The sequence below is a fragment of the Setaria viridis genome, chromosome 9, assembly GCF_005286985.2.
Source record: "Setaria viridis chromosome 9, Setaria_viridis_v4.0, whole genome shotgun sequence".
In the NCBI taxonomy this organism is placed as follows: Eukaryota; Viridiplantae; Streptophyta; class Magnoliopsida; order Poales; family Poaceae; genus Setaria; species Setaria viridis.
In genome coordinates, this window is record NC_048271.2 from 41495370 (window position 1) to 41521848 (window position 26479).

Here is a 26479-nt window from a genome sequence, read left to right on the forward strand (position 1 = left end):
CTCGTGAAAAATAAGTTTAGTCTTGTTGTAGAATATTATCAGGCCGAGAAAATTATTATAAAAAGCAAAAAAGTATAGTAGAGAAATATCATTATTGATAAAATCTGATGTGTACAGCTAAGTACCACCTCTCCTATATTTATGCAGCACAAGATATCCCAATTTCCATACATAAGTTATCTGGAGTAGATTATGACTCCTACATCTACATGGACCCTGTGGTCCACTTTTGGTTTTTGTCCACATATGAACCATATTTCAACAAATTAAGGACGTCTCCAACAGTATAACCAAATCTACAGAGTTATTTGTATAACTAATTCATGGATAGTACAACCTTGTAATTGATTAGCGACCTAGGTTTGCACATGTTACTAGGATCCACACGTGGGGGCCAGAAGCGGCAATAAAACTGGGAGCTCACCTGAACCCATTCCCACCACGGGTAGTCATAGATCTGCGCATCAACGCCTCTTGCTATGCCACGAGAGCACTCCGGCCACCATCTCTCTATGATTATTGTAGAGTACCACATGTCCAAAACCAATATACTTGTGGCTCTGACTTGCAATTGCTAGATGGGCCACACTTATTAGTAAAGTTATACAAATTAAACAAAATTTTAGATGGCAAGAACTCAACTCAATTAATAAATCACTCTCTTAATCCAATTGGTCACAAGTTTGACCGATTATACAAAATATTAGATGGCAAGGGCTCAACTCAATTAATAACTCACTCTCTCTTAATCCAATCGGTCACAAGTTTGACTTTGGGCGAAACAGTTTTCCTTTTCTTTTGCTTCCTTATTTTTTCACCTCATACTTACATGTGAACCTTATCAGGTATATTTTTTTAACATCTTATTTTGTCACAAAACTGTGGTGTACGAGTTAGTGACATTTTTTAACATCTTATTTTGTCACAAAACTGCAGTGTACGAGTTAGAGACATTTTTTTTGTTTGGCCTCCATTGCAAATTTATCATTTTTCAAAATTCGGCATAAATTTGTTAGGTTGTAATGTTTTATGATGCTTCTTTTTTTTTGCAAAAGCCATCAAAAACCTTGTAATTCTATGTGTTGCGCACGTGAATGCTAGCCAGTGCATGAGTGTTGTGATAGTGGTAAGCTCTCCCGCTACAAATACGCGTGCAGAAAGATTGGCTGAGAAAACCAACAAGATAGCTCATAACTTAGCCAAGGAGGCATGGAAATACACTTCAACTCCTTTGACTACTCTGTACTCTTGTAATCGCATTGAAGCCATATCTAATGCATTGCCCAATTCAACAGGTTTTGCAAAATGTACAATGGGGGTGACTTCATTCAGCCTCGTATCTGTGACTTGCCTTTAATGAATAAATCCTTTATTTACAAAAAACCACAAAATAGACCCAACAAAAAAAATATAGTGTATAGATGGGTAGAATATGCTCAACTCTTGTTTGGTGGTTGTTGAGAGCATGTTTTATAGTTTCTCGGAAGGTTTTATGCCTTCATATAAGAGATGCATTTTATAGTTGGCAACGATACTACTAGAGACGCACACGGCACACCCATCCTGGAAATTAAAGCAAAAGTAAAGAAAAAAGAAAATCAACAAACCATGCGCGCTGTGGCTTATGTATGCGGGCGAGAGAATAGGAAATCAAAATAGAGACTCAGAACTCGTGTCACATCAGATCGCTACAGCTACCAACTCATAACTACAGTATAAAGCCACAGCGCTAGTGTGCTCTGCAACAATAGATGAACTAGGCAACATGTGCTAGATCTGCAAGTAAACAACTGTATCTGTCGGACGGCTACACCAAAAATACCGCCCCCAACCAAAGTTCCTATATGACAAATACAATAAGCATCCGAAACAAAAAATAGAATGAGCCAAGGGGTACATGGAACATCTGAATTGATGCTCTTCTGGCTCGGGATAATTTTTGCTTTGCTATTACAAATGAACCCAACTGCTATCTTCCCTCGGTTGTGTAGCAATATATCCTACTAAGCTTTTGGATTTCATCTAATTTGCAGTACAGAAATGTGGCTGAGCCTGGTGGTTTTATAAGGTCTTAATTTTTCGATGATGCATAACCACAAGAAAATCATCAACAAAAATCACTTGAAGGGCGCAAACAAAATCGACGAGTTGTGCCCGCCAAATCCAAATGAGTTCGACAGTGCCACCTTCACATCACACCTTTCCTTCTGTTGACCCACCAGCAAGCTGACATCCTAAGTCAAGATGGGAAAAGGCATATTAAATATAGAATTTAAAATAGATGGGTAAAAGAACAGCACAAACAGGTTTATGTTAGGCTTTAATTGAACAAGTCGATGGCTCAGGATTTGAGACTAGCTTTTATGAACAAGGCTATTGAATTGAAAATATGCTTTCTGAAGTTAAACATGATTTGGTTCAATGAACCTATGCATATTAGATTCACCAGGTTTCTTCTTTTATTTCAACTTCATTAGAAACAAGAATGCCCCAACTGAACAGCGTCAACCTGGCACCACCATTCCATATACTGATGGAGATGGTCCAACACATGTTAGATTTGGTTATAAAGAAAAGATTCAAAACAGATTCAACATTCAAGAATGGAAAATTCGCAGTAAGAGAGAAAATTACCACATTTTTCTCCGGATTATCCAAATTGATATTTGGATGTAGCCAACCAGTTCTTATAGCCTGCAAGTACACAGAGCAATAGAAATTGCATCAAGACTTATGATAGATCCAGCATAGCATTGATAAAAAACAAAAACAAAAACATGCATCAAGTACACTAAAGTTGACTCTTAGCATATTCCTATAATAAAAATGCACGAGTAATAAAGAACAAAAACAACTGAAAGCGTAACATGTTATCGATATCCATGGTAAAATGCTATCAAGTAGCAAAATGCTGGTTGTTGGCCATCACACACTAGGTTTGGAGCTTTTAGAAACAGTTACCTCAGTACTTTTTGATGAAAACCTAATCTATCATCTTTGGGGGTGGTGGGGGTGGAATTGTCTAAAAAGCCCATGCATCATACCAGTTTCCTTAAATGACAAGGAAAATGTATGATGGCACCCCAGAGATAGATGCCATGAACAAAAATTAACCCGTAAGAGTTAAAAGCTTCCACTTGGAGGCATAAAATTGCATTTCTTATAGAGGCTCAAACAAGAAATCACATGGAAAAAGTTACCCATACATCCTCTGCAAGGGCTAGACTATAGAATGAACCCTGGCAGTAACCTTGGTACTTACTTTGGAAAATAGTCTTTTCAAGAACATAACATCAAAACCCCTTACTTCGAAATTATGTTTGTCAAGATGACTAAAGAATATCATGACGAATGATGAACTAATAAATGTTATATATTTAGGCACTTCATCTAAAAACAATTGATGTTCTCAATATTGTTCTCTTCTTACCCAAGCCAAAAACGACAAAATGTCATCAAAAGAACTTACTAAATTCAAACAACTAGCAAATAAAAATATTTCGATTATTTGTGTTACTTGCAACTTTATAGATAGAACAAAAGAACTGAAGCTGGTCATTGACATTACTACCTTAAAGATGAAAATGGTGACTAGTGTGAGATGGTGCTACCCAATTTTATCAAGGCATCACATAGGCAGTCAACCTTTAAGCGCATGGATCTTCATGGGTATTTTTATTAAAAAAAGAAAAAGGGTATTTTTCATCCCTCAAGTATTGCAAAAGTGTGACTTTCATCCCTCACATTTCATTTGGTGCAAATCAACCCCTTAACTAACTAAACCGGTGCATTAATCATCCCCACCTTAGTTTAATAATGGTTTAGTAATGGCAGTTTATAACACGTAATCATCTGACTAATCCCTGTTTAGTGATGTATATGCTGAGTTGAAGATATAAAAAGCCCACAAAAATTTAGTGCTCTAAATTGGCTACCAAAAAGATTTTATTGGAAAAATTAACAGAACCGATTCACACCGAAATATTATAGTAATTGAATCAAAATTAGACATGGATAATCGATGATTAGTAAGATGATTACATGGCCTAAACCGATATTATATGACACTAAACCATTGATAAAAAAAGGTCGGAATGATAAATGCATCGGTCTAGTTAGTTAAGAGATTGATTTGCACCAAATGAAACATCAGGGATGAATGCCACACTTTTACAATACTTAAGGGACGAAAATACACTTTTTCCTTAAAAAAATCCCCACCTTTTTCAATTATGGCCCACCTACTTCCACCCCATTTCCAATTGGTGCATCATGCGCATAGTGTGAAAATCCAAAGACCAAACATCCATGGGGCAACCACTAGATCTAATAGAAACTTGAATATCAGTCACAGCATTAAGTTATCTATTATGAAACCAGAGTGTTAAATTAATGCTTTGTCACACCGCTGATATTATCATGCGGTTCTAATTGACACACAAAGCTGATCAGAAGGAATGAACATCTGGTTATAAGTTTACAATATAGTCTAAAAACACTTTCTGCTACTAATATGGGTACCCACGTTGTCTGGTACCTGAGTAAATAGTACTCCCACAAGTCATTACTACATGGTTTTTTTGACAACCAAAACAAAGTAAAACTAGTTATTTGTTTGTCAAAAACGCCATTCGTCTCCAATAAAAAAACATCTGGAGGTAGTAAGTATTTAGAAAACAGGTCTACCCAAAAAGTCTCAGTAGACTGGATCTAGATAGTTTGCGAACCATTGTGAATTATGAACTTGGTACATGCATCAGAGTCCACTTGACCAAGAAATTGTATGACTAAGGAAATAAAATGCTGTAGTGTGGTGCTTTCTTATGCCACAGTTTCAGCACGAATACTGCCATTAGGTAGCTTATCCGTATTGGACACCATATAATAAGTAATAAACCTTTGACACTAAACTGATGCTAGAATATCAATGGATACTTCCCCAATACTCCTCTGCACATGGTGTGACCAGCAAAAATCAATCTTCAGGAGTACAATATCTAAGTAACTCAAGAATTAGACATTCACCTTGTATTTATTTATGTAATCTATGGACTAGGCCATCCTATCATGATTTACTCTATTATGCTGCCTAGTTGTATCGGTTGAAATTGAGAGTAGACACTTGAAATTATCGATCAGGCTTATCAGGCTATCAGCTACCTTTTGTCTTTTTCCTACGTATATAGTGACTGTATAGCTGTATTAGGGACTGGTAATTTTGCATCTGCACATTACCGTACTGCTACCACATAAGTGTGCTTCCTAAGTTTGTGCTCAGATTTAATACAGGCAAGATTCTTTTTGTCTAACTTGACTCCACTGCACGGTGCAGAAACACCAATCGGTTCAAACAAAAACAAGCACTGCAGTCTGGAACTCTGGATATGTGCAACAACTGCCCATGATAAATGGAATGGTAGATCATATCTTAGCAGATGGCACTAACATATAAAAATTATGGACCCTATAAAGATATAGACTACAGTTCCTGAACCAAACAGCACAACTTTTCAGTAAAAAAACAACCCTGATAGAAAAAGCTATATTAGCCTCCTTACTTGTATAGCAGCGACAGCTTCTATTCCACCCGCAGCACCTAGGAGATGGCCCGTCATCGACTTTGTTGAGTTCACTCTTAGCTGCCATATATATAGGACAAATCATTTACTCGGCCAAATTGAGGACACAAGTTTTCTAGTTCTGAAACATAAGATTCTGAAATACAAAAATTGCCTGAGGATTTTGGCCAAAACAACGTGTGAGAGCTTCAAATTCCTTCAAATCACCCATCTGCGTAGATGTTGCATGGGCATTTACATAGTTAATGTCTTCCTTTCTTACGCCTGAATCTGCTAGTGCGTTTTCAATACAAAGAATAACCCCTCTCCCTGATATTGTATTTGCATGAACATATTATTAGCATAATAGCATCAGGACAGCAAGATGACGACACAGGAGAATGCAAGACAAATGCACCACAGCATTAAACAAAAATATGACCTTCTGGATGAGGCTCTGTCATGTGGTACGCATCACATGTGAAGCTTCCTCCTAAAAATTCAGCGTATATTTGTGCACCTCTTTGCTGCAGAAATCCAAATTAGAAGCTCTTAGCATTTGAACAATATCAGCCTAAACCAACAAGACAATGGACTCGAGAAAATTGCATGAATAAAACCTTTGCATGTTCAAGTTCTTCCAAAACAAGCACACCAGACCCTTCTCCCATGACAAATCCATCACGATCCTGTGACACACAAGATAAGAATACTGATACAGATAAGAAACAAATTGATTCCAAAATTTCGACAGGCACAGAAATATATGCACCAAACCAGTAAGTATAACTGATAAATGTATCACTAACATATAACGCAATTATTTGGCTAAAAAAGTATGTAATATTCTTACTGACCACGTCCCAAGGCCGAGAAGCTTTTGTTGGATCACTGTTTCTCTGTGAAAGAGCTCTGCAGGCCACAAAACCTCCCAATCCTGCATTTAACAGTTTTCAATAATCAAAACAGTGAACTCCATATATGCATAAGAAAACTTGAGGTTCATGTCAAAATGAAACAATAGCAATTGGGAGTGAAGATGCCTCAAATAATCAGAGTGCACCTTACCAATAGGGATGATCGGTGCATCAGAACCACCGCAAAGCATCACATCCTGTATGTTTAGGTTACAACTGCAATTAGGCACTACTCATTGCAGCAAAGATCACAAGAAAATGAAGTTACTTACAGCTTCCCCTTTTCTGATATGATTAGCTGCATTCAGAATGCAGAAGTTGCTAGTAGCACAAGCAGTAGAGATTGAATAATTTGGGCCCATCCAACCCTGCATACGAGATGCAATTTAAGTAATCAAGAATCATCATATCTATCAACGAACAAGGGAAGCAATGAAATAGCATTAGAAGATGACTCATATAAGGTACCATACCAGATCCATAGCAAGTATGGCAGAACCCATATTTGTAGTTGCAAAAGGTACACAAAATGGGTTCATCTTCTTGTAGGAAACCCTTAATGCTTCAATCGCATCACTGAAAACCTGATCAAAATATCATCAGAAGTGAAGCTAATTAGAAGGGGGGGAAAACTGCTCTATTAAGGAAGCACATAATGTACTGCAAGAATCTGCACCTTCATGCCACCCATAGCAGACCCAATGAGAACCCCACACCTTGATTTTTCCAACTCATTCATGATTTCTTCAGTGATTCCAGCATTTTCCAATGCTTTCTTTCCAGCCGTTATCAAATATTGCATGAACTTGTCCATTCGCTTAGCTAACTTTGGTGCAACCCAACCATCTGTTGAAAATGATTTGATTTCTCCCGCAATTCTCTATGTGAACATAATGTGTCAAAAGAGTACAACATTCAACATAATTGCACAGTGAACCTCAAATTATTATCCTTAAGATGAAGAAAATAAATACCGTGGGATATCTGGAGCAATCAAACGCCTCTATCTCGCTTATTCCACTGATACCCTGTAGAAGGTTATTGTAGAATTCATCAGGGTCATGGCCTAATGGTGTAACTACACCCATGCCAGTGACAACCACTCTCCTTTCTTTGACATCAGCTTTCTTAGTTTCCACAACTCCCCTTTCAGGATGCAAGGCAACAGCCATGGACATTCCTGCAGTTCACGAGAATTTCATTAGTGTACCATTATCAGAAGTCAGCATGTATGACAAATAGAAGAGGACAAGAAAAGGCAGTGTCACCCACAAAATCCCTTATATCATTTGGATCCTTCTTCAAGTACCACCTATTGGTCATCTAAGTGACGGATTGAGGAGAAAACGCCAAAATCATCAGATAATATATGTTGGTTTATTCACAGTTCACACATTTCATTTGGTAAGCTTACACAGATGCACAGAATAAAGCAGGCATGATTACTGAAATATCAACGGTTAAAAAAAGCAAGCTAGTGGAAGTTCAAGAGTGGACAATTTCCTCAACCAGATTTCAGTTTTCTTTATCTTGTCAACACCAGATTTTGCAACAGGTTCTGAATTCCCCTGTACACACACTTTACTCTTGCTGGGGAAAAAATCATTGGTTTATGATATGTATGAAGCAACTAAGGCAACCAAACCTAGCAATTGCAAACCCACCAATTCACTCACAAGCAGGACCTGACGGCGAGCCCGAAACCGTGCAAAAATACTAGCCCAAGATGCCAGGATCAAGCAGGGTATAATCCTCTCTCCCCTTACATCCCGGGCGCGCGCACGAGCGATGTGACACCTGGAACCGTATAAAAATCGCACCTTTAACCCTCCTCCAAATCGCCGCGATGTCACTACCGATGCGGTATGCGGTAAAACCCATCCATTGCAGCGAATTTTCACGGTTTTACGCTCGGGCAAGCAACAATGAAAGTAGCCTTTAGAAGAGGAAACGGGAAATGGGCTCACCAGAGCGAGCCCCGCCACGGCGCCCCGAGCCGGGGCGGTGGCGCGTGCCGAACAGACCCCCGACGCCAACGCCGCCGCCGCGGTGCCTTCGATGCTTCTCCTTCTCGCCAGCGCCGCAGGCCGCGGAGAGGCAGGCGGCGACGAGCCAGGTGCACAGCGGCGGCGCCACCGGCGCCGCCATTGCTCACGGCCTGGATCCTGACGGCCTGGATTCGCGGCACGGGTGGGGTCGGGGACGCATCCACCGGCCCAAGAAACGGCGGCGCCAAGAACCGGGGAGCAGAGCGCGAGATGCGTTCGGCGGGCGAGCGAGGGTTGGGGTGGGTAGGCGGGGGAGTTCGTGGGAGCGGGGGACGCGGCGGGCGGTGGGTGGGGGGCTCTAGTGAGAAAGGCGGCGGCTTGGGCGCATCTGGGAGGTGGCGGAGGGGGCGGAAGCCGCCATTGCCAGGTGCTCGGCGCTAGGTGTGGTGGTGGTGGGGAGGGGAAGCGGAGCCTAGATGGTTTTAATAGCGAGGAAATCCAACACAGCCAGATGGCAAAACTTCTACTCAAAAAAAAAAAACAGATGGCAAAACTTTTTGGAGTTTTTAAGCTTTCTCGAGGGTTTTTAATACAAGGGCAGAGATTTTGGAATTCTTGGATTGTTTTCAGGGATTTTATAAGAACTTCTCTATTGGCCTGTAGTGGTATGTGTGTGGAAACTGAAAGCTTGAGTATCGAGAGAGAGAGATAGCGACTGGGTGGCGAGGTTTGTTTGGGATTTTGATGCGGCCAGCTAGGGCTCTGGATGCTCCACAAAATTGCTTTTGAGATGGATGGATTGGAATTAGATAATACATGCGGTGCGAGAGAGAGAAAGTAAGGCACATCAAACAAAGTGAGCATGAGTTATATTGTGCACAACTAATAATTTATAAAACTTTCTCTTTTATTCTGGCTTTCATATCCCTTTCCCAAAGTATGACTAATTACAGAGTAAACATGCACGCTTAACAATACAATTTCTACATGTAACTAATAATACAAATGACATCATGATCAATTATAGATAATTTATTGGTGCCATGGCATTAACAATTTCATGCGTCAACGACTTTATCAATAGAATGGAATTATTGGATTATATGTATGAATATGTATTTGGCCATTGTAGGCTTCTAAACACCCACATTTTACTATCTAATGTAGACTGGGCAAATACATATATCCTATATTCTAATAGTAAAATTTCAGAAATATTCATAAAAGGTTGTTTGGCCAGCAATAAAAGAAAGTTTATGCACATGTATGAGGTAAAAGAAAACGAAATTGTAATTGAAGGAAAAGGTTCTTGAAAAAGTTATCAACAAATAGGAGGTAAAAGTATCTATTTCACAATCAATCTTTGATGTTGGGGAGCAGGTGTGGACACCGAATTCAATCAATCTTGGATGACCTAAGGTGGCTAGAACAGCGACAAAGTGGTCAGCATCACCAACACAACGCCATTATTTTAGAGGACAAAAACAGAGTACTTTCTTAGATGAGCAGAGTATTATTTGGAAATTTAATAGCACAATTACGTATTTTTCTTGCCTGGCACAAAAATTTGGATCTGTACTCCTCATTTCAATGAAATGGAAAACAATCATCCGATTTTTCATACCTAAAATTCCACTTTCTTAACAGCCGTGCCTGCTGCAATTTCCTTCGGGACTAAAGTTTTCTTCTTGAAAATGAAATGAAATGCAAGAACAACCGGGGCAAATCAAGTTCTGTGCGCCTTTTCTGCGGAATCACTAGTGGTTAAAGCTGGTGGCACGTAGTGCTTACTGCCTAGTATAGAGGTCAAGTTCTATGAACTATGATAGTGCTCGGTAAACATCCTAAACTTCAAAGCGCAGGCCATAAAACTACATGAAATTCGTGGGGCCGTTACGAATGTTCACATCGGGATGCTGCGTTCTTGGCAATGCTAAAAGCATGAATATGGTTGGAAGCCCAATTTGGACTTCATGTCCCACACAAACTTCATGCACCTTGCTGCATTTATCGTCTGTCCGCATTTTAAGCTAGCAACATGACTAGTCCTTTTGGACAACGGAATCATGCAGCGTTTTCATTCTACACTGGATCGAGCAAGTAAGCACATAGTGAGTCAGATTGAGCTTGGTCTCTATTTAAATATGATATGTTCGCATAATTTTATAGGTTACAGTCTAGAATGGTGATCTCGCACACCTCATGAGTCATGACAAAAACTAAACAAACCCATTAAAAATTTCAACATCAAGCTTGCAACGGACGAAATTGGAAAAAGGAGTGAGAGAATGGCATGCTGAACCTTGACCTTTTGACACCTTGAAAACGTGATTAGATCTGTTCTTAAGATTTGGAGGCTAAAGAGCAAACTTGCACAACCAGTGGCACCAACTCACTGTTTGATAAATGATAACGACGAGAACCACCTACACACCATGGGCAGAAGAACAAAAGAAACACATGTAACTGTTGTCCTCCTTGCCTTCCGAGTTTCAGGTAACCTGCCCAAGTCGAAATTGCAAGCATCATACTAGCAACTGCGAATCAGATTCCATAAAGGAGTATTTACTAGCCATGGTTCCGAATCAACCCACAGATTTTTACGGCTCTGGAAGAATTCCTCTTTGTCAGATGGTATAGCCAAACTCTTTCGCTTTCCCAGAAAATGAAAACAAAAAAGAGATAGCTCATACAGTATTTGATTTCCCTGTTATGCTGAAAGCTGTTGCTTAAGCAATGCTGAAACCTTGCAGCATTTCATGGTTCATGCACACTTGATGAGCATTGAGCTCACATCTTCTCTGGGTTGTTGCAGCTGCAGCTTGCAACTCAACTCAAAACCCAGGCGGTCCTGCATCCAGTCCCGGCAAATCGGATCATCTTCAATTGCCTAGCAAATACGCGACGCTATCCAACCCGTTTGGTCCATTGTGATCTGACCATCTCATCCGCCAGGCACGTTCACTTGGGATCAGTTCTACTTCACCTCTCCATGCTTCAGATCTGTTCCTGCCTTCAGGCAAATCCCATCCTCATACGAATACCATTTGCATCTCGGTTCTGGTCCAAGAGTACAGGATTCAAATGGAGATGCAAACAGTGGTTAGTGTCCGATCATTCTGATGAGTACGGGAGCAGACAAGAGCATGAACAGGCACGTCCACACCAAACATAGGAGGCACTAAAATGCTTGTCCAAGCAAGTAGCAGGAACTCGACAAAATGGACATGACTGCGACGACCCCAACGGAAATCAATGGGCAGGAAAAGTAGTTCGGAAGGCCACTATGATTTGGCCAACATCAGCTCTCCGACAGTCCGAGGAACAAGCACTCCAGCGAAGCTACAGATGGGATTAGAAAACCTGACCCAGATGGTACGGGAACATGAAACAGAATTAGTGGGTTATAAAGGATGTCTCGATGATCAGGCGCCCAGGCACAAGGCATTTCTATCTTTCCGCTAAATTTTGCGACTAGAAGAGATACGAAACCAAGCATGCAAAACAGCAGCAATCTTCAATGACCTCCACACCCCTGTTTCCAGTTACCTTTTCCAGAACCTCCGAAATAGGATGGCTATGCACTGATATGTGGAAGACCAAAACAATTACGCCAGTGCTAAAGGCATATATTAGCAAAATGCGCTTGCAGCAACACTATCCATGAAAGGTGGCAACAAAGAGTAAACTGGCAGTGCCCAGCTATGTCAACCTCCAAAACTGACTTGCATTAAACATTACACCATGATCAACATAGCTAGAGCTACTCAAAACAGATCTACCGACACAAACATAAAGTCAAGTGACTCTGCTTCCCTCCTGTTGATGATGAAGGACAATCCATGCGGAAACCGCTTACTGCCAGCCGGTGGGGGCCGGGGCACTGCCTTCTTCCCAACCAGTGGCAGCTGGAGCGGCAGCTGGAGGAGGGACAGCAGCAGCAGGATCCCATCCATCAGCACCCGCAGGAGCTGCAATTCAAATGAACAACAGCCTTAGGTACTGGTCACAACATCTGATGAGCTATGTGCATCAGGCCCAAAAATTAAACAACCAAGCCTTTGCTCATAAATATGATATTAAAACAGATAGAAGGCTATGCCCAGTTCAAAAAGAAAAAAAGAACCGGTACAAGGCGCAAGGAAAATGCTACATTGTTTTTTAACAGAAAAGTTGTAAACAATTGAATGGATCAACATGGTAAATTCTGGAAAAGCACCAAAACTCAACAAAGTTCTTGCAACAAACGCATACTACAACTTTGACTCTATTCATTCAAACTACATTATATTTTTACCAGCCAAACCATGCAGATCAAGGTGAAAAATAAATTTATTACAAAAATGCATCATCATCCATTCGAAATAAATTCAGTAACGACTGAAGTAAAATAACTAAGACACAGCAAGACGAACTGACCTGGAGCAGCACCCCACTCAGCACCAACAGGTGCGGCAGGGAGGGCACCAGGTTGAGCCTCTGTAGCACCCCATTGTTCAGTTGCCCAGGTATCAGCTGCAGGAGCACCATAATCAGCCACTGCAGCATAGTCAGGAGCAACGGGAGCCTCCTCTTCCTCCAGCTCCTTTGCTTCCTCTGGATCCCTGTAGAAGAAAAGATCAACCTAGAAAAGGAGGAACAAGTCCAAAGTTAGACCATGAAGGAACAAGTCATATGAAATAAGCGGACCAGCAAGCAATCAAGAAGTCAAGGACATCAAAGATTACCATGACTTCCCACTTGTGTCCAGGGAGAATTGTGCCACGCATCTGCAGAACCATTCTTGCAAGCAACCAGAAGAGGCAACCAATGCTCTGCTTTCCCTTGTTGTTTGCAGGAATGCCAATATCAACATATCGCATGGGAGAATCAGTGTCACAGAAGGCAATGGTGGGAATGTTCCCAAGAGCAGACTCCTTGATGGGCTGCACACAAACCAAACCATCATTTACAAGACGGCTCATTTCCAAGAACCCATTATTCAAAAGCTTGCAATCAAAAGAAGGGTACCTGATGATCAGTCCTTGGATCAGTCAGGATGAGAAGACGTGGCTCACTGAATGAGGTTTGCAGCTGGTTGGTGAATGTACCAGGAGTGTGCCTGCCAGCAATGGCATGAGCACCAGTGTACTGTGCAAACTTAAGGACAGCCCTCTGACCATAAGGCCTAGCAGACTGCACAATGATGTCCTGCGGGTTCTCGATCGCAACAATCACTCTGGCAGCCAGCTGAAGCTTCTCCCAGGTCTTGCCAAGGTTGATGATAAAAATACCTAGACACAAATTACAAGGAAATTTATTTCCCAATCAATCAAAAAAGGAGGTTCTTAATCATTTGCATGTTAAAAACCAGAGACTAGTGTTATCTATCCAACCATCTTTTTCACTAAGTAACAATCATATCAGGTATTCCCTGATGCCCAAGATTTGTCCTGTTCAAATATTTTTTTTAGAAATGCTTTTCGCCTCTGACCTTTTTGTTCAGAAGAACTGCTAGTGCAGCTAGCATATTCTAAAGTCGGAGTTCGATAGTTAAAATCAAGAGACTCAATATGACAGTAATGCTTCATCTCATTCATATTAACAACCCCTTAGAGAACAGCAGTTATATGAAAAATAACACTCATGTTACTGTGTTGACTCATAGTTAAGAAGATCTAATCCTCATGCGCAGGGCATCTGACATGTATGCGGGATCATAAGCCAATATCAGCAACCTAAACGAACGAATCTATGCATCCAAGCCAAGCAGGAGAAAACTACGTTACGCCTCAGCATCACACACACCAGCAAAGCCGGATCTATCTAGACACATCAGCCAAGACGGCGTTTCGTTTCGCGCCCGGCGAATCTAGAACGCGGAAGACAGAAGAGACGCGTGATCTGTGGATATACCGTCGGTTCGGCGCTTGAAGACGTAGCGCTCCATCTGGAAGTCGCAGTTCTTGGTGCCCAGGTGCACGTCGGCCGCAAGCATCATCTGGATGTCCTGCTCCTTCTGGGAGAGCGCCCGCGGGGCGCCGCCTGCCGCCGCCGTCGCCATCGTCGCAGTCGCCGCCGGAAGGGGGATGGGGGAAGGTAGGGTTTCGGGTGCGCAGGGGGACAGGAGGTGGCGGCGGCGCGATGGGAGGGGAGGGGGCTGGAGCTGGGAGGTTTATATTTGGGCCTTTTGGGCTGCTAAAACCCTAGGCCTGGTATTTTGTGGTTATTATGCTATTTTTTTCCTCTAGAAAAACACTTGTGTTTGTGGTTAACTTGCCATTATTTGCTCTGCTTAACAATGCCAGAAAAACAAAAGGGAATGGAAAGACTCGCTGACAAGGAGGATTTTCAGTAGCAGCAATTCTGCAAATAATTTTCACTTAACCGTGAACTGAGTTAAACATCAGCATATTCCTGCTTACAGGTAACTCATAGAATTAGTCAATGCAATCGATGATATGCTGAGACCATTTTTTCACTCGGTTGAGTCATTCACAAAACTAAAACTTGATGTCTTGCACTCTTTTTCGCATTTCGCCAGCAATAGCAAAGCTGAAAATCACATCCAGAAAAAGCTATACATTGTGCTTTAAGTGTATTATTATATATATTAATTAAAAAAACATAACTTCAGTGGGGGCCTAGGTAAGGCGTGGGCTGGACCTCAGACAGCGTGTGCGCATGGGCTGTGTGTGTGGGGGGCTGACTTTCATTCCACGAGACAGGCCTCGGGCTCCGTTATGGCCTTATGGGCCGTAAAAAGTCCAAGCCGTCCACCTTCTCCGAAACGGCTGTTCATTGGCCCAAGCAAGAAGCCTCTGATTAAAGAGCTCAGACGTGATTACCGTCGATGGTCACATACAGAGAGCTGTCAAGTTAACTTAAACTCATGATATATTTTTTTTTCTGTGTGGCTTTTTGAACCACAGGGGTACTGGTCACTGTAAAACTCATCAGCTAGGTTTTGAGGTTGTTAACATGTGTAGTTTAGTACCTAGTACTACAGAGGCTAAAGAACGTTGGGGAGGAAGGGACGCACTACATTACTCACAAAGCTTGTCAATGGAAGCTCTGTCTGTCTACCTGTCCGCCCAAGCATGCAGTTTACATGGGCCGGGGCGTATGGCATCTTGATTGTTTTGGAGTTTTTTTTATTTTTATATTTTTTTTACAATTTTGCATAAATAAATAGTTGAATGAAAAATTTGCAAAAATAGACCTATGCCGCTGCTTGAAACGGCGGTAACGGGCTACCGCCGTCTCAACCGGTGCCCGGCGGTAAGAGGAGCTACCGCTGGGTGAAACGGCAGTAGCTCCCCGCACCCGCCACATCAGCGTGGAATCCTACTTACCGCCCTCCCATCCGGCGGGCCGCACACAGATTCCAGTGGCGCGGGGATGAGGCTGTTCCGTCGTTCGAGATGGTAGTAGCGGGCCCTGCCGTTTGAACCGGCGGAAGCGGGAAAGCTACCGCCAGTTCAAACAGTGGTACCTCCCTAGCACCTTTAAAACGTGCGGCGCAGCCGCCCCTAAGCGCAAGCCCACTCATTTGGTCCCCCCCCCACCTAGAAGTAGGAGAGCAAGCCCACGCGAGAAGAGGAAGGGAGGGAGGGAGGAGAAGGGAAAGAAAGGAAGGGAGGGAGGAGAAAGGAAAGAAAGGAAGGGGGGAGGAGGGAAGATTGAAGCTCCGTTTCTCGCTTCGTTAGAGGTATTTTTTCTAATTACCTAAACTTTCTCGCTTCGTTAGAGGTATTTTTTCTAATTCCCTAGTTTAGGTTAGCTCGTAGTAGATAGATCTAGTAGTTAGTTTAGTGCATTTGAGACATATAAATATGTAGCTTAGTTAGTCTAGTGGATTTGAGACATAGAAAAATGTAGCTTAGTCAGTTTAGTAGATTTAGCTTAGGTATTTAGTCGATAGTAAAATTAGTTTGTTGATTTATGTAGATTAATTTTAGATGAATATTATTTGCAATGTTAAGGTTATATTATGTATAGGTATTCAGAATATAGTTGTTTTAGGGGTAGTTGAAATTATTAGATTAGTTAGAATTTTTATTCTTGTCGTGTATATTGACCCGCTGTTGAGGGTTAGATTAATTTAGTACTAGTTAGTAATTGCTTATGGTAGTATCGTGTATATTGACCGGGTAAAATGAAATGAATTAGTTCATAATTTTGGATAACTCTAAAATGGTTATTACTATCGATGATAGAGTTAGATGTTTGTACCTTATATTGAAATGTAGGTGTCATTGGAGTTACTAATTTAAATTCTTGAGAGTAATTTCCACTATTCGTGTCGTGTATATTGGCAGACATGTCGGAAAGTTTATTTTTCCAAGTGTTCTATGGTCAGGGGAGGTTAGATATGGTTCAGAAGGGGTAGATTTATCTGAATTTCAGTTGTTCTGCAAGAATTTACCAAGAGCAAGAGAGAGGACTTGGGGTTCAATATGCAAGTGGCTTTGTAAGGCTTTCGATCTTAATACAGATCAAATGGATTTGTCTATTAGGGCTGTAATGAGGCGACGGCCTGACATAAATTTTTAGGAGCTGATTCCGCTTGAAGGAATCTAGAACTACCGGGCTTATGTAAATGGTTGCACGAAGCTCGGTTTACTGCTCATATTGTATGTTCAAGTATTCACGAAGGTTGGGTCTAGAAGTCAGATGAAAGGAGTGGGAGGTGCTGAAGTTCAAGCCGAGGAAGGTGTGGAGAGTACTGATGGCCCGAATGAAGAAGATGGTGAAGATGGGTCGGAAGAGGGAGATGCAGAGGATGATGTTGCAATCCGTGAGCCAAATGGGGAGGCTGATGAGGGGGAAGGCACTTTTTCCCCTCGTAACGCACCATGGGATGCTTTGTGAGGGGCTAGGGCTTGAATCGAGTCGGTTGTTCGAGTCCACAAATTCATTTATGTAAGCCAGCTCTAGATCTCTGGGTCTCCCTTTTACCCCTCTAATTCCCTTAGGATAAGGTTCCAGTTAGTGAGTTATGATCATGGTAGCTGTGGTGAAGTAGTCTCAAGGGATTGAAGACTTTCCTCTATACTGACAGAAGCAGAGAGCCTGGTAGAAAAGAAGGAAGCAGGCTGGGTACACATGGTAATAGAACCCACTAGAGATCATTCAATCAGACGTCCCTGAGATAGTTAAGCAGGTGGAGAAGGAAGGAGAAGAGGCCAATGGTGTCATGGATGATGACTCATCGGATGAGGAAGATGCTTACCCTGTCCCGCGGAACTGGTCAACTTATGACCATTCTGCCCTATAGGTCAATGTAGGGGAAAATGTCTCTTGGGAGTACTAGGAGAATGAGGTCTGCGTGGGTGCTTTGTACCCTAATGGGGATGAGGTGAAGGTAGCTGTGAAGCGATGGTCCACTTTATCTTTGTAGCGGTAGTTCAGGGTAGTGAAGAGCAACCTGACGGTGTATGATGTCTACTGTGTGAGAAGCAATTGCCCGTTTAGGGTGCATGCATACAACGGGAAGTGGAAGGATTACTAGGAGGTGACTAGAGTGGTTGAGCACCAATGCTTGCTGGATGAATTGGAAGAAATACACTACAACCTCACTGCTAATTTTGTTGCTCAATACATGTATCCTCAGATAGTGGAGAATCCCAATTTCGAGCCCAAGTCGATTGTTGGTGCCATAGAGGAGAAGTTCAAGTACAAGATTAGCTACCACAAAGTTTACCGAGCCAAGCAGAAGGTGTTGGAGATGAAGTAGGGTACGTACGAAGCATCGTATGACAATCTCCCTCTCCTGTTGCACACCATATGTCAAAGGAACCCAGGAAGCTACTACGACCTGAAAGCCTATCCATGTGCTCAGTTTCCAGGCAAACAGGTCCTGCAGCGGTCATTCTTGGCCTTGGATCCTTACATTGAGGCTTTTCAGCAATGTCATCCAGTCATTTGCATTGATGGCACATTTCTGACTGGAAGGTATAAAGGCACAATCTTGACAGCTATTGGGTCCGATGGTAACAATTAGGTGTTGCTACTGGCGATCGCCTTTGTGGAGGAGTCTGGAGATAGTTGGTATTGGTTCCTAGAGAGGGTGAAGCAGATGATTGTGAAGGATGTGGAGGGTGTTTGTCTAATTCATGATCGGCATAAAGGCATTCTACAAGCAATTGAAGACCTACAGAATGGCAGTGTGGAGCATTTCAGGGTGCCGATATGGCCGAACATGAAGAGTAGGTGGTGCATGAGGCATATGGGGGCAAACTTCCATAGTCAATTTAAGAATAAGACCCTTATGAAAATGTTCAAGCGGCTATGTACCTAGAATCAGGAGAGAAAATTCAACCTAATGTGGAAGAAACTTGATGAGCTTACAAAGAAACAATCCGAAGAGCTAGGCAAGAGGTCCGTAAACAACGAGGCCGACCACCCTGTGTCTCTGAAGGATGTCGGACTCGATGGTTCGAATGTCAGGCAAAGATGTGGAAGGTCCATCAAGAGCTTCTCACAGTGGATTAAGCATGAACTGAAGGAAAAGTGGGCATTACTCTATGACGAGGGAGGTGCTCGGTGAGGTATAATGACTACAAACCTAGCTGAAGTTTACAACTGGGTCCTACGCAGTGTTTGGAGACTGCCCCTTGTTGGTATCATGGAATTCTTCTTGTACCACACCATGAAGTACTTCAGGGAAAGGTACGCAGTGGCTGATAACTCAATGCGCGACAATCACAAATTTATAGTACAAGATGACAGAGTACATGAAGGAGGCGATTAAGAAGGCTCATAAGCATCGTGTTAATGAAGTGGGAGCCGTGGAACGGCGGTTTGAGGTTGTTTGCAGGGACAAAGGTCGATTGGGGGGAGCTACGAGAAGCACACACAAGAGTGCATCATCACCAATGAAGGGTGTGTTTGCTCTTGCCAGAAGCCAAGGTTGCTGCACAGGCCTTGCACCCATGTCATTGCTGCATGCATCGAGGTAGGGGGACTTCAGCCTCGTCTATTTGTGCCACATTACTTCCTGAAGGAAACTATATGGCACACTTGAAGGAACGACGTTTATGGATATCGTTTACTAGGAAACTTCATAAACAATCCTAGTAATGTCGTGCGTTACATTCCTAACCCTGATCCAGAAATGTTCCAAGCGGTCGGGCGACGTAAGAACAGACGCATCCTGAACAACATGGATTAATCTGAAGCCGATCCTGATGTCCGCCTATGCTCCAAGTGCCATAAAGCTGGTCACACCTACAAGAACTGCTCTGCAACGACATATGGAGGCGGGAGTAGCCAAGCTGGGCCATCAAGCGGTGGCGCAAATGCTCTAGCGCGTGATCGGGGTTGTCGTGCGCGTAGCAACAATGATGGGCTTCTGTGATTTATGTGTTGTATATTTGTGAACTCGTTGTGTTGCATGTTTATGAACTCGTATGTTAGGTGAACCTTATCATATGTAATGTAATTCATGATGTTTGTTGTATATCGAGAGACTCCTATATTTCTTAGATTGTGGAATCGAGATGTGGGCGGCCGCTTTGGAGGAGGTGGTGCATGAGGACCGTCTACACGACGATGACGCTTTCGCAGTGTACTTGCGGTGGTTCTTGCCGAGGACACGTGCGCGCGTCATGTACGTTCCGAGGCAGCCACCGACGAAGACTGCGCCTGTGGTGCAGACCTACCCGCGTTCGAGGGACGTGAACTTCGATGTCGCGGTAAGTTTCTGCATCATTTGTTACTCAAACTGCATCATGTGGTGTGCCTAACTTGAACTCTGTCCTTGGCAAAAGTATGACGTTATTGCAGAGGTAGAGACGGCATTGAGGTACGACGTCGAGCACTTTCAGGACATGACTACGAGGGACCACAAGACGCTGTACAGGAGGGCATTGGGCGTCTGCAGTAGGTTCATGAGGGCCGTGAGCTGCCGTCGTGGTCATGCGGATGTCGTGCTTCCACCACGGGCTGCCTACCCCCGTTCATCCTCTCTAGCTCCTACTCAGCAGCACGGTTTGTCTTCTTTGACACCCGTTCGTTCGCCGTGCCCCAGCTCCTCTTGTGCACCGCAGGCACATGCACCCACCCCCTGGGCTGTGGACTGTTCCCGTCCACTATCTTGGGCAAACCCCCCTCCCCCCCGGCACATTGACTGTTCTGCAGTATGTGACCCTGACAGGTATGTGTTCGTTATTTTGTTATTTTGCATTGCCCAAATGTTGTCCAATTCCTCATACTAACGTATAATTTCGTAACACAGGTCCGCACCAGTACCGAGCTTACAGTGTAGTGGGACTGTCTTCAGCTCCACCGAGTACAGAGCTACATGAGCTCGGTGTGTCATGAATACATGCTTTCCATTCCATTTTAAATACAGAAAGAAACTGACAATAACATTTTTTTTGTTCGATAACAGGTATACAGGCCTTGAATTAATAACGAATGAACATGTAGGCATGCACATTCATGGAATGGATCGACGCTAGACCTATAGGGGGGTGTCCATTTAGCCAGTGGTGCTAGAGAAGAAAGCCCAATACTATGGAAGGATGGAAGCGGCTCGAGACGCGGCATGTGCTGCTCGGCTCGAGGAAGAACGACGCGTCCGCCAACAACAGATCCGTTTGAAGGGCAAGGAGGATGAAATGCAGAGGAGGCGCGACCAGTTAGGTGCTCAAGAGGCAGCACTAAAATGACAGGAGGAAGAATTCAAAGCTCGTTAGGCGCAACTCCTACAGGAAGAAGAGCGACACAAGAAGATGAAGAAACAGGAGGCAGAATGTTCCTCCAAAAATGCGAGGAAGGGGAAACTTCCCCGGTTCACCCAGTAGAACGTTACTTGTCCTCCACTGATTTACATTACCTAAGGCATTTTATCCTAGGAAAGGTGCTCTTTAGGTTTATCATGTTGGGCGCCTCGGATGCCATTGTACTGTTGTTTGTACTGTGAAAACATTTCATCTACATGCTTCGAGTACTAAGATTCCACACTATTCCCATTATACTGCTCTGCATCCAGTACAGTACTAAAATAGTGGTTTCCACTATTGACGTGAATCGTCACTGAAAAACCTACACTATAGACTGCAAGGACCCTGAACGTGAAGCCTTCTCAGGTGGATAGGACTCCACACTGACCTCTACGTCCCTGCACCTGCAAAGCCTATATGTACCATTTCTCAGGATGATTGAACACGACGGGGTACTGAGTACATGGGGGCGCAGTGCATCTCCATCTCAGCACTCCTTATATTCGACACCCCTCTCCCGTATCCTTCCACACCACTGAGCACGAGGAAGAATAATGGCATCTGCAAGAGGAAGAGGTCGTGGGAGGAGGGAAAGAGGAGGGGATGCTCCTATTCCCACCATCACTTGGCCAGGTTCTTTTGGCCCAACGGAGTATGAGGCATCCCTCGACGAGTTCCCTCTGGAGGATAGGGCTAACTACGGCCCTCCAAACTTCCTCATGCCTTATGACGACCGCCATGATGCATGGCCAATGTGTCACCATGGCGTGGCTTGTGTCGTCCAGCTCTATGATGGCTACGGTGATGGAAGTCGGTGTTTCTTTCGATGCCCGTATGGCTTGGTGAGTCAAGTATTTACTTTATTACTCTTCCTAAGCTTCTCGTGCTACAAACTAGCATTACGTTCAGTCTTATCTTGATGAAGGAAACTGCCGCTATGCCAAGTGGGTTGATCCACCACTTCCTGAGCCAATTCAAGAGTACACCCACTACCTCAAGTGCAAGATCTTTGACCTGGAGCGTAAGGTAGAGGATCTTCAATCCGAAGTTGATGCAAATCCTTGGGCGGTTAACATCGCAGGTGATTTGATTTTGTACCGATCCATGGTGCAAGTGCTCCTACCACCACAACAAGGATCGCCCCCCGTCTCCGCCATCCTCTGGAGGTGCTGGCTACTATGGAGCTGGGCCGTTGCAGTTCTCGCAGAGCTAGTTCTACTAGGAAGTAGATATGGCTCTTTCCTCTACTATTTTAATTACCTAAGATATGCTAGGTTTAGCAACGGCACTGGTTTAGGATAGCATCCGTGCCGCAGCCGCACATGCCACTGCAATCTATAATTAATTGTCCACCCTAGAGTCGTTGTTGTTCGTAAGTTGTGCACGAATTTCGTTTCTATCTGTTGTAATCTCGCTGGAAACAGCTATGTATCTAATGGTCGGGAGTTAAATCATTTTCAATTATTTCGTTCATTCACTCTACCTCTCTCAAATTACGAAGTTACATATTGCAACGAAACTACATATTTCACTTTTAAAATATCAGACAAAATTACACGAAAAATAACTAATAAAAATTAAAACAGAGCTAAACAGCTATAGCCGTTTCAACCGGCTATAGCATCCCACACCCAAATAAACCCGGCTAAACCAGACCCTTGGAGCCTGCCGCCATTTTCAAACGGCGGTAGCCCAGATACCGCCGTTTCGTATGGCGGTAACAGGTTACCGCCGTTTCACACGGCGGTAGAAGGCTGTGCAGCGATCCGGCCCTCCAACCGCCGTTTCAACTGGTGGTAGCGGTGTTACCACCGTTTCAACCAGCGGCATTGGTCCATTTCTGTAAATTTTTTGATCGATTATTTATTTCTGCAAAATCTCGATTATTTATTTCTGCAAAATCGTAAAAAATATATAAAAATAAAAAAATTCATTGTTTTGGAATCTGATGTACAAGGTGGCTAGCTACAGGTAGGGACTGCATGGATGGAGTGGAGCGGAGCATGTGAATGCGATCCCCGAATCACACGAGGAAACCATCGAGGGCCGTTGCTCGTGGTCACGCACTATGTATCTGGAGATGCATAGGGATCTACATGTGCATGTCAACATCTCACGGTGGTGGAGGAACTTCATTCAGTTCAGTTTCAGTTCAGGCACTATCCGGCCACTTTGGTATGCTTTGGATAAAAAGGTGAAAGAGGGGAAGGCTTTTTATATATTAGTACATGAATCAGAGGAAGACACACAAATTACACTCGCAAAGGAGCTATATGCCATGAATATGTACTTAGTACTACGTAGCAAGTAGCAGAAGCAGACAGGTCATCCGAGGAGGAGAGCACAAAATCTTGCTGTGGAAAAAAAAAAACCAGAAACTCATACTGCCAGTCAGCATCAGCATTTCTTGGTATTGGTACCGGTGCAGGTAGGCGCCGATTCCTTTTTTCCCTGCAGACATCCTGTAAACAAGTCGCTTGAGATTGAGAAGAGAGCATACAATACTCATTTTTTTTAAAAAAAAGGAAAAAAAAAGAAAACATGAACTGGAACGGGCATATCCGTCGCTTAATTTTAACCAGCCGATAGAAGGATAGATGCTCCAATAATCCGTGCCTTTCCGCGCAGCAGGCAGCATATATACTACGCGCCGTACTGAAATACTACAAACTACTATACCTGTATTGTATTGGTAGGATTCTTTTCGACAGCGCACACGCGCGTTGTGAGCTGCTCTTCTGCATGCCGTATGGCCATCAGGTGCCGCGGACCTGAGCAGCTGCCTCTGAGCTGCAAGCGTGGCACCGACACGACCCCGCTGATGAGGCACCAGCTAGCCCGCAGCCGGCGGGCCTAGCAAAACTGGCAAGCCGCCTCCGGATTTCGACCGTCTCGGCCCGACCCGGCCGGATCAGCCAGCAGCCGAGCGTGGTTAAAGGCCCAGGCCAGCAAAACCGAGGTCACCGCCTGCAGATGCAGCATCTCACAGGCTCTCAGCCAAGGCACACTTTCCCCGTTGGAAGTGGAAATCATTGACCTGTCGCTATCCTCTGCAGCTGCAGCATGTGCCTATGCACTCACGGGACTGTATTCCGATGCGTGAGCTCCAGATCCAATGCCCAGGCAGACTACAAAAGCCATGCTGCGCGTCGCCGTATTCATCGCCAACCAAGCACTTTGGAACATACGGAGTACTTCGAGCAACAATGCCATCAGCACGCGTACACCTGCTGCCTCTGTGCCCTGCATCCAACCTTGGAACACATGCATGGATCCTGATACATGCCCCTTCTTTTCTTTACGTTCTGTAAATCCAATTAAATAGGATTTGCTCGAGCATTTACTCTACTCCTACCTCTACTTCTACTGTATACTCCCTCCGTTCCAAATTGTAAGGTCCTGTTTAGGAGGAAGGTGCTAAAATTTAGTCCTGGACTAAACTTTAGCCCTCCCAAATAGAGTGCTAAATTTTAGCCCTTTGGGGTGTTTGGGTAAGGTGCTAAATTTTAGCACATATGTTGATAAAAGACTCATTTACCCCTGTTTTCTCTCCTCTTTTCTACCCCTCCTCTATTTCTTCCTTCTAAGTGCAAATCTTGCCCACGCCGTCCCATGCTCGCGCCGGCATCCCCGACTCCCCGTCTGCACCGGCCTCGGGCGGCGCCAGGGGCGGCAGCACGGTGCCCGTGACAGAGAGGAGCTCGAACCGGCCCCGGAGCAGCGCGGCGGCGCCGCGCACGGCGACGTCCGCGATGGCGCCCGACGCGCCCAGGACGTAGACGCCGCAGCCACGGCGGCGCGCGTACTCGGCGACGCACGCGGACACGTCGGCGCCCGGCGCCACCTCGAGGACGCCCTGCTGCTTGCCCTCCGGTGAGGCGCCGGTCGCCGCGGCCGCGGACGCCGGCGCCATGGCCAGCGCCGGCATGGCCACCGCCGGATCCGGCCGGAGGAGGCGGGGGCCGGCCGGAGGCGGCGGGCGAGGTGGAGGCGGCGGGGCTGGCCGGAGGCAGCAGTGGCGGCGGCGAGGCGGAGGCGGTGGCGCGAGGTGGAGGCGGCAGGACCGACGCGGAGGTCCGGGCGGCGGTTCGGGCGAAGGAGGCGGGGAGAGAGAGACGGGCGGTGGCGGGCGGAGAAGGACGGCGGCGGGATCTGGCACGGAGGAGAGAGAAGAGCGCGGGGGAGGAGAGAGGGGAGGGTACCGGGTGGAATTTTGGATGAGGACCACTTTTAGCACTTTTAGTCCATTTTAGCACCTCTTGAGAGGCTAATGGATTATGGGGGGTTAAAATTTAGCCCCTCCATTTTAACCTAGGTGTTTGGGAGCACTAGGGGCTAAAAGTGACTAACATGGGGGTGCTAAATTTTAGCACCCCCTCCCAAACACCCCCTAAGTTGTTTTGACTTTTTTAGATTTATAAATATTATTATATATCTTTATATACACTATATCTAAGTGCATAGCAAAAATTATACATCAAAACAATATGCATTTTGAAAAAAAATTTAGAATTATTACTATCAAAGGACAAAGACATAGGAGAAACTGCCCTCTTGCCCTCTTTGCAAAATATCCAGAATGTGTGGTTCTTATTCACTCCGTACCAGAGGAGTACTGTACCTCTCGAGCGTATTTTGTGCTGGGCACAGCCCGTGCGAAGCAAATGACCCATCCGAGGCTGGACTGGACGGTTGCGGCTCGCGGCAGACTCGACAGCGCGTGCGTGACCGGAGCACGACAATTGAAAGGCCAGGCCGTACAGCTCTGCACGTGCACGGGCCATCTTGTTCCCACCCTACGCATCAAGTCATCAACCGTTTGCCTCCTGCCCCCTGGGAATATACCGTGCTCTTCCAATCAGCATATTCGCCCAATCACAAAAATGAAAGTTTGTGTTACTACCTGACACGGGAGTAATTCAATGTTTTTTATGATAATAAGTAACTCAATGCTTCAATACGTAGTAGTAAAATTTTCTTAAATACATCTCCAAAAAGATTGATTTTCTTGATATGTTACCATTGATTTGGCGGTTCTATGGCGCAAAAGGAATGAACATTTAGGACTATCGATGCAATTTTTCATACTAAATTGATAAGAAATAGTCTCCTACGGAGCAACAATTTGTTGAGCCGGTGGTGGAGGGAGCAAGGACACGATACCAACAAATTGATTAATACTATGGAGGTGATACTGGTGATCGCGATGGATGGGAATTGCTGCTGAAAATGTAAGCATCCGAGCGTACAAGACGGTCTTTCACCTATTGATTGAGAGGTTGAGATAGGGCCTACCACCATCCCTA

At 44.3% G+C, this 26479-nt stretch overlaps 2 protein-coding genes and 1 pseudogene across 2 annotated transcripts; 1 reads left to right on the forward strand and 2 right to left on the reverse strand.

Moving 5' to 3' along the window:
- Positions 1-1748: 1748 nt before the first annotated feature.
- LOC117836113 (3-oxoacyl-[acyl-carrier-protein] synthase II, chloroplastic) lies at positions 1749-8949 on the reverse strand. The gene is made up of 13 exons (XM_034715488.2): positions 8443-8949; positions 7450-7655; positions 7152-7355; positions 6949-7059; positions 6748-6843; positions 6627-6672; positions 6416-6495; positions 6179-6247; positions 6001-6085; positions 5734-5888; positions 5559-5639; positions 2635-2694; positions 1749-2234 (listed from the first exon to the last, which is right to left on the reverse strand). The coding sequence occupies exons 1-13, from the start codon at positions 8621-8623 to the stop codon at positions 2118-2120; spliced, it is 1491 nt and encodes a 496-aa protein (XP_034571379.1). The 5' UTR covers positions 8624-8949; the 3' UTR covers positions 1749-2117.
- Positions 8950-12071: 3122 nt separating this feature from the next.
- LOC117836114 (small ribosomal subunit protein uS2y) lies at positions 12072-14598 on the reverse strand. The gene is made up of 5 exons (XM_034715489.2): positions 14359-14598; positions 13474-13736; positions 13191-13388; positions 12883-13087; positions 12072-12434 (listed from the first exon to the last, which is right to left on the reverse strand). The coding sequence occupies exons 1-5, from the start codon at positions 14504-14506 to the stop codon at positions 12319-12321; spliced, it is 930 nt and encodes a 309-aa protein (XP_034571380.1). The 5' UTR covers positions 14507-14598; the 3' UTR covers positions 12072-12318.
- Positions 14599-17762: 3164 nt separating this feature from the next.
- Positions 17763-24030, forward strand: LOC140221213 (uncharacterized; annotated as a pseudogene).
- Positions 24031-26479: the final 2449 nt, after the last annotated feature.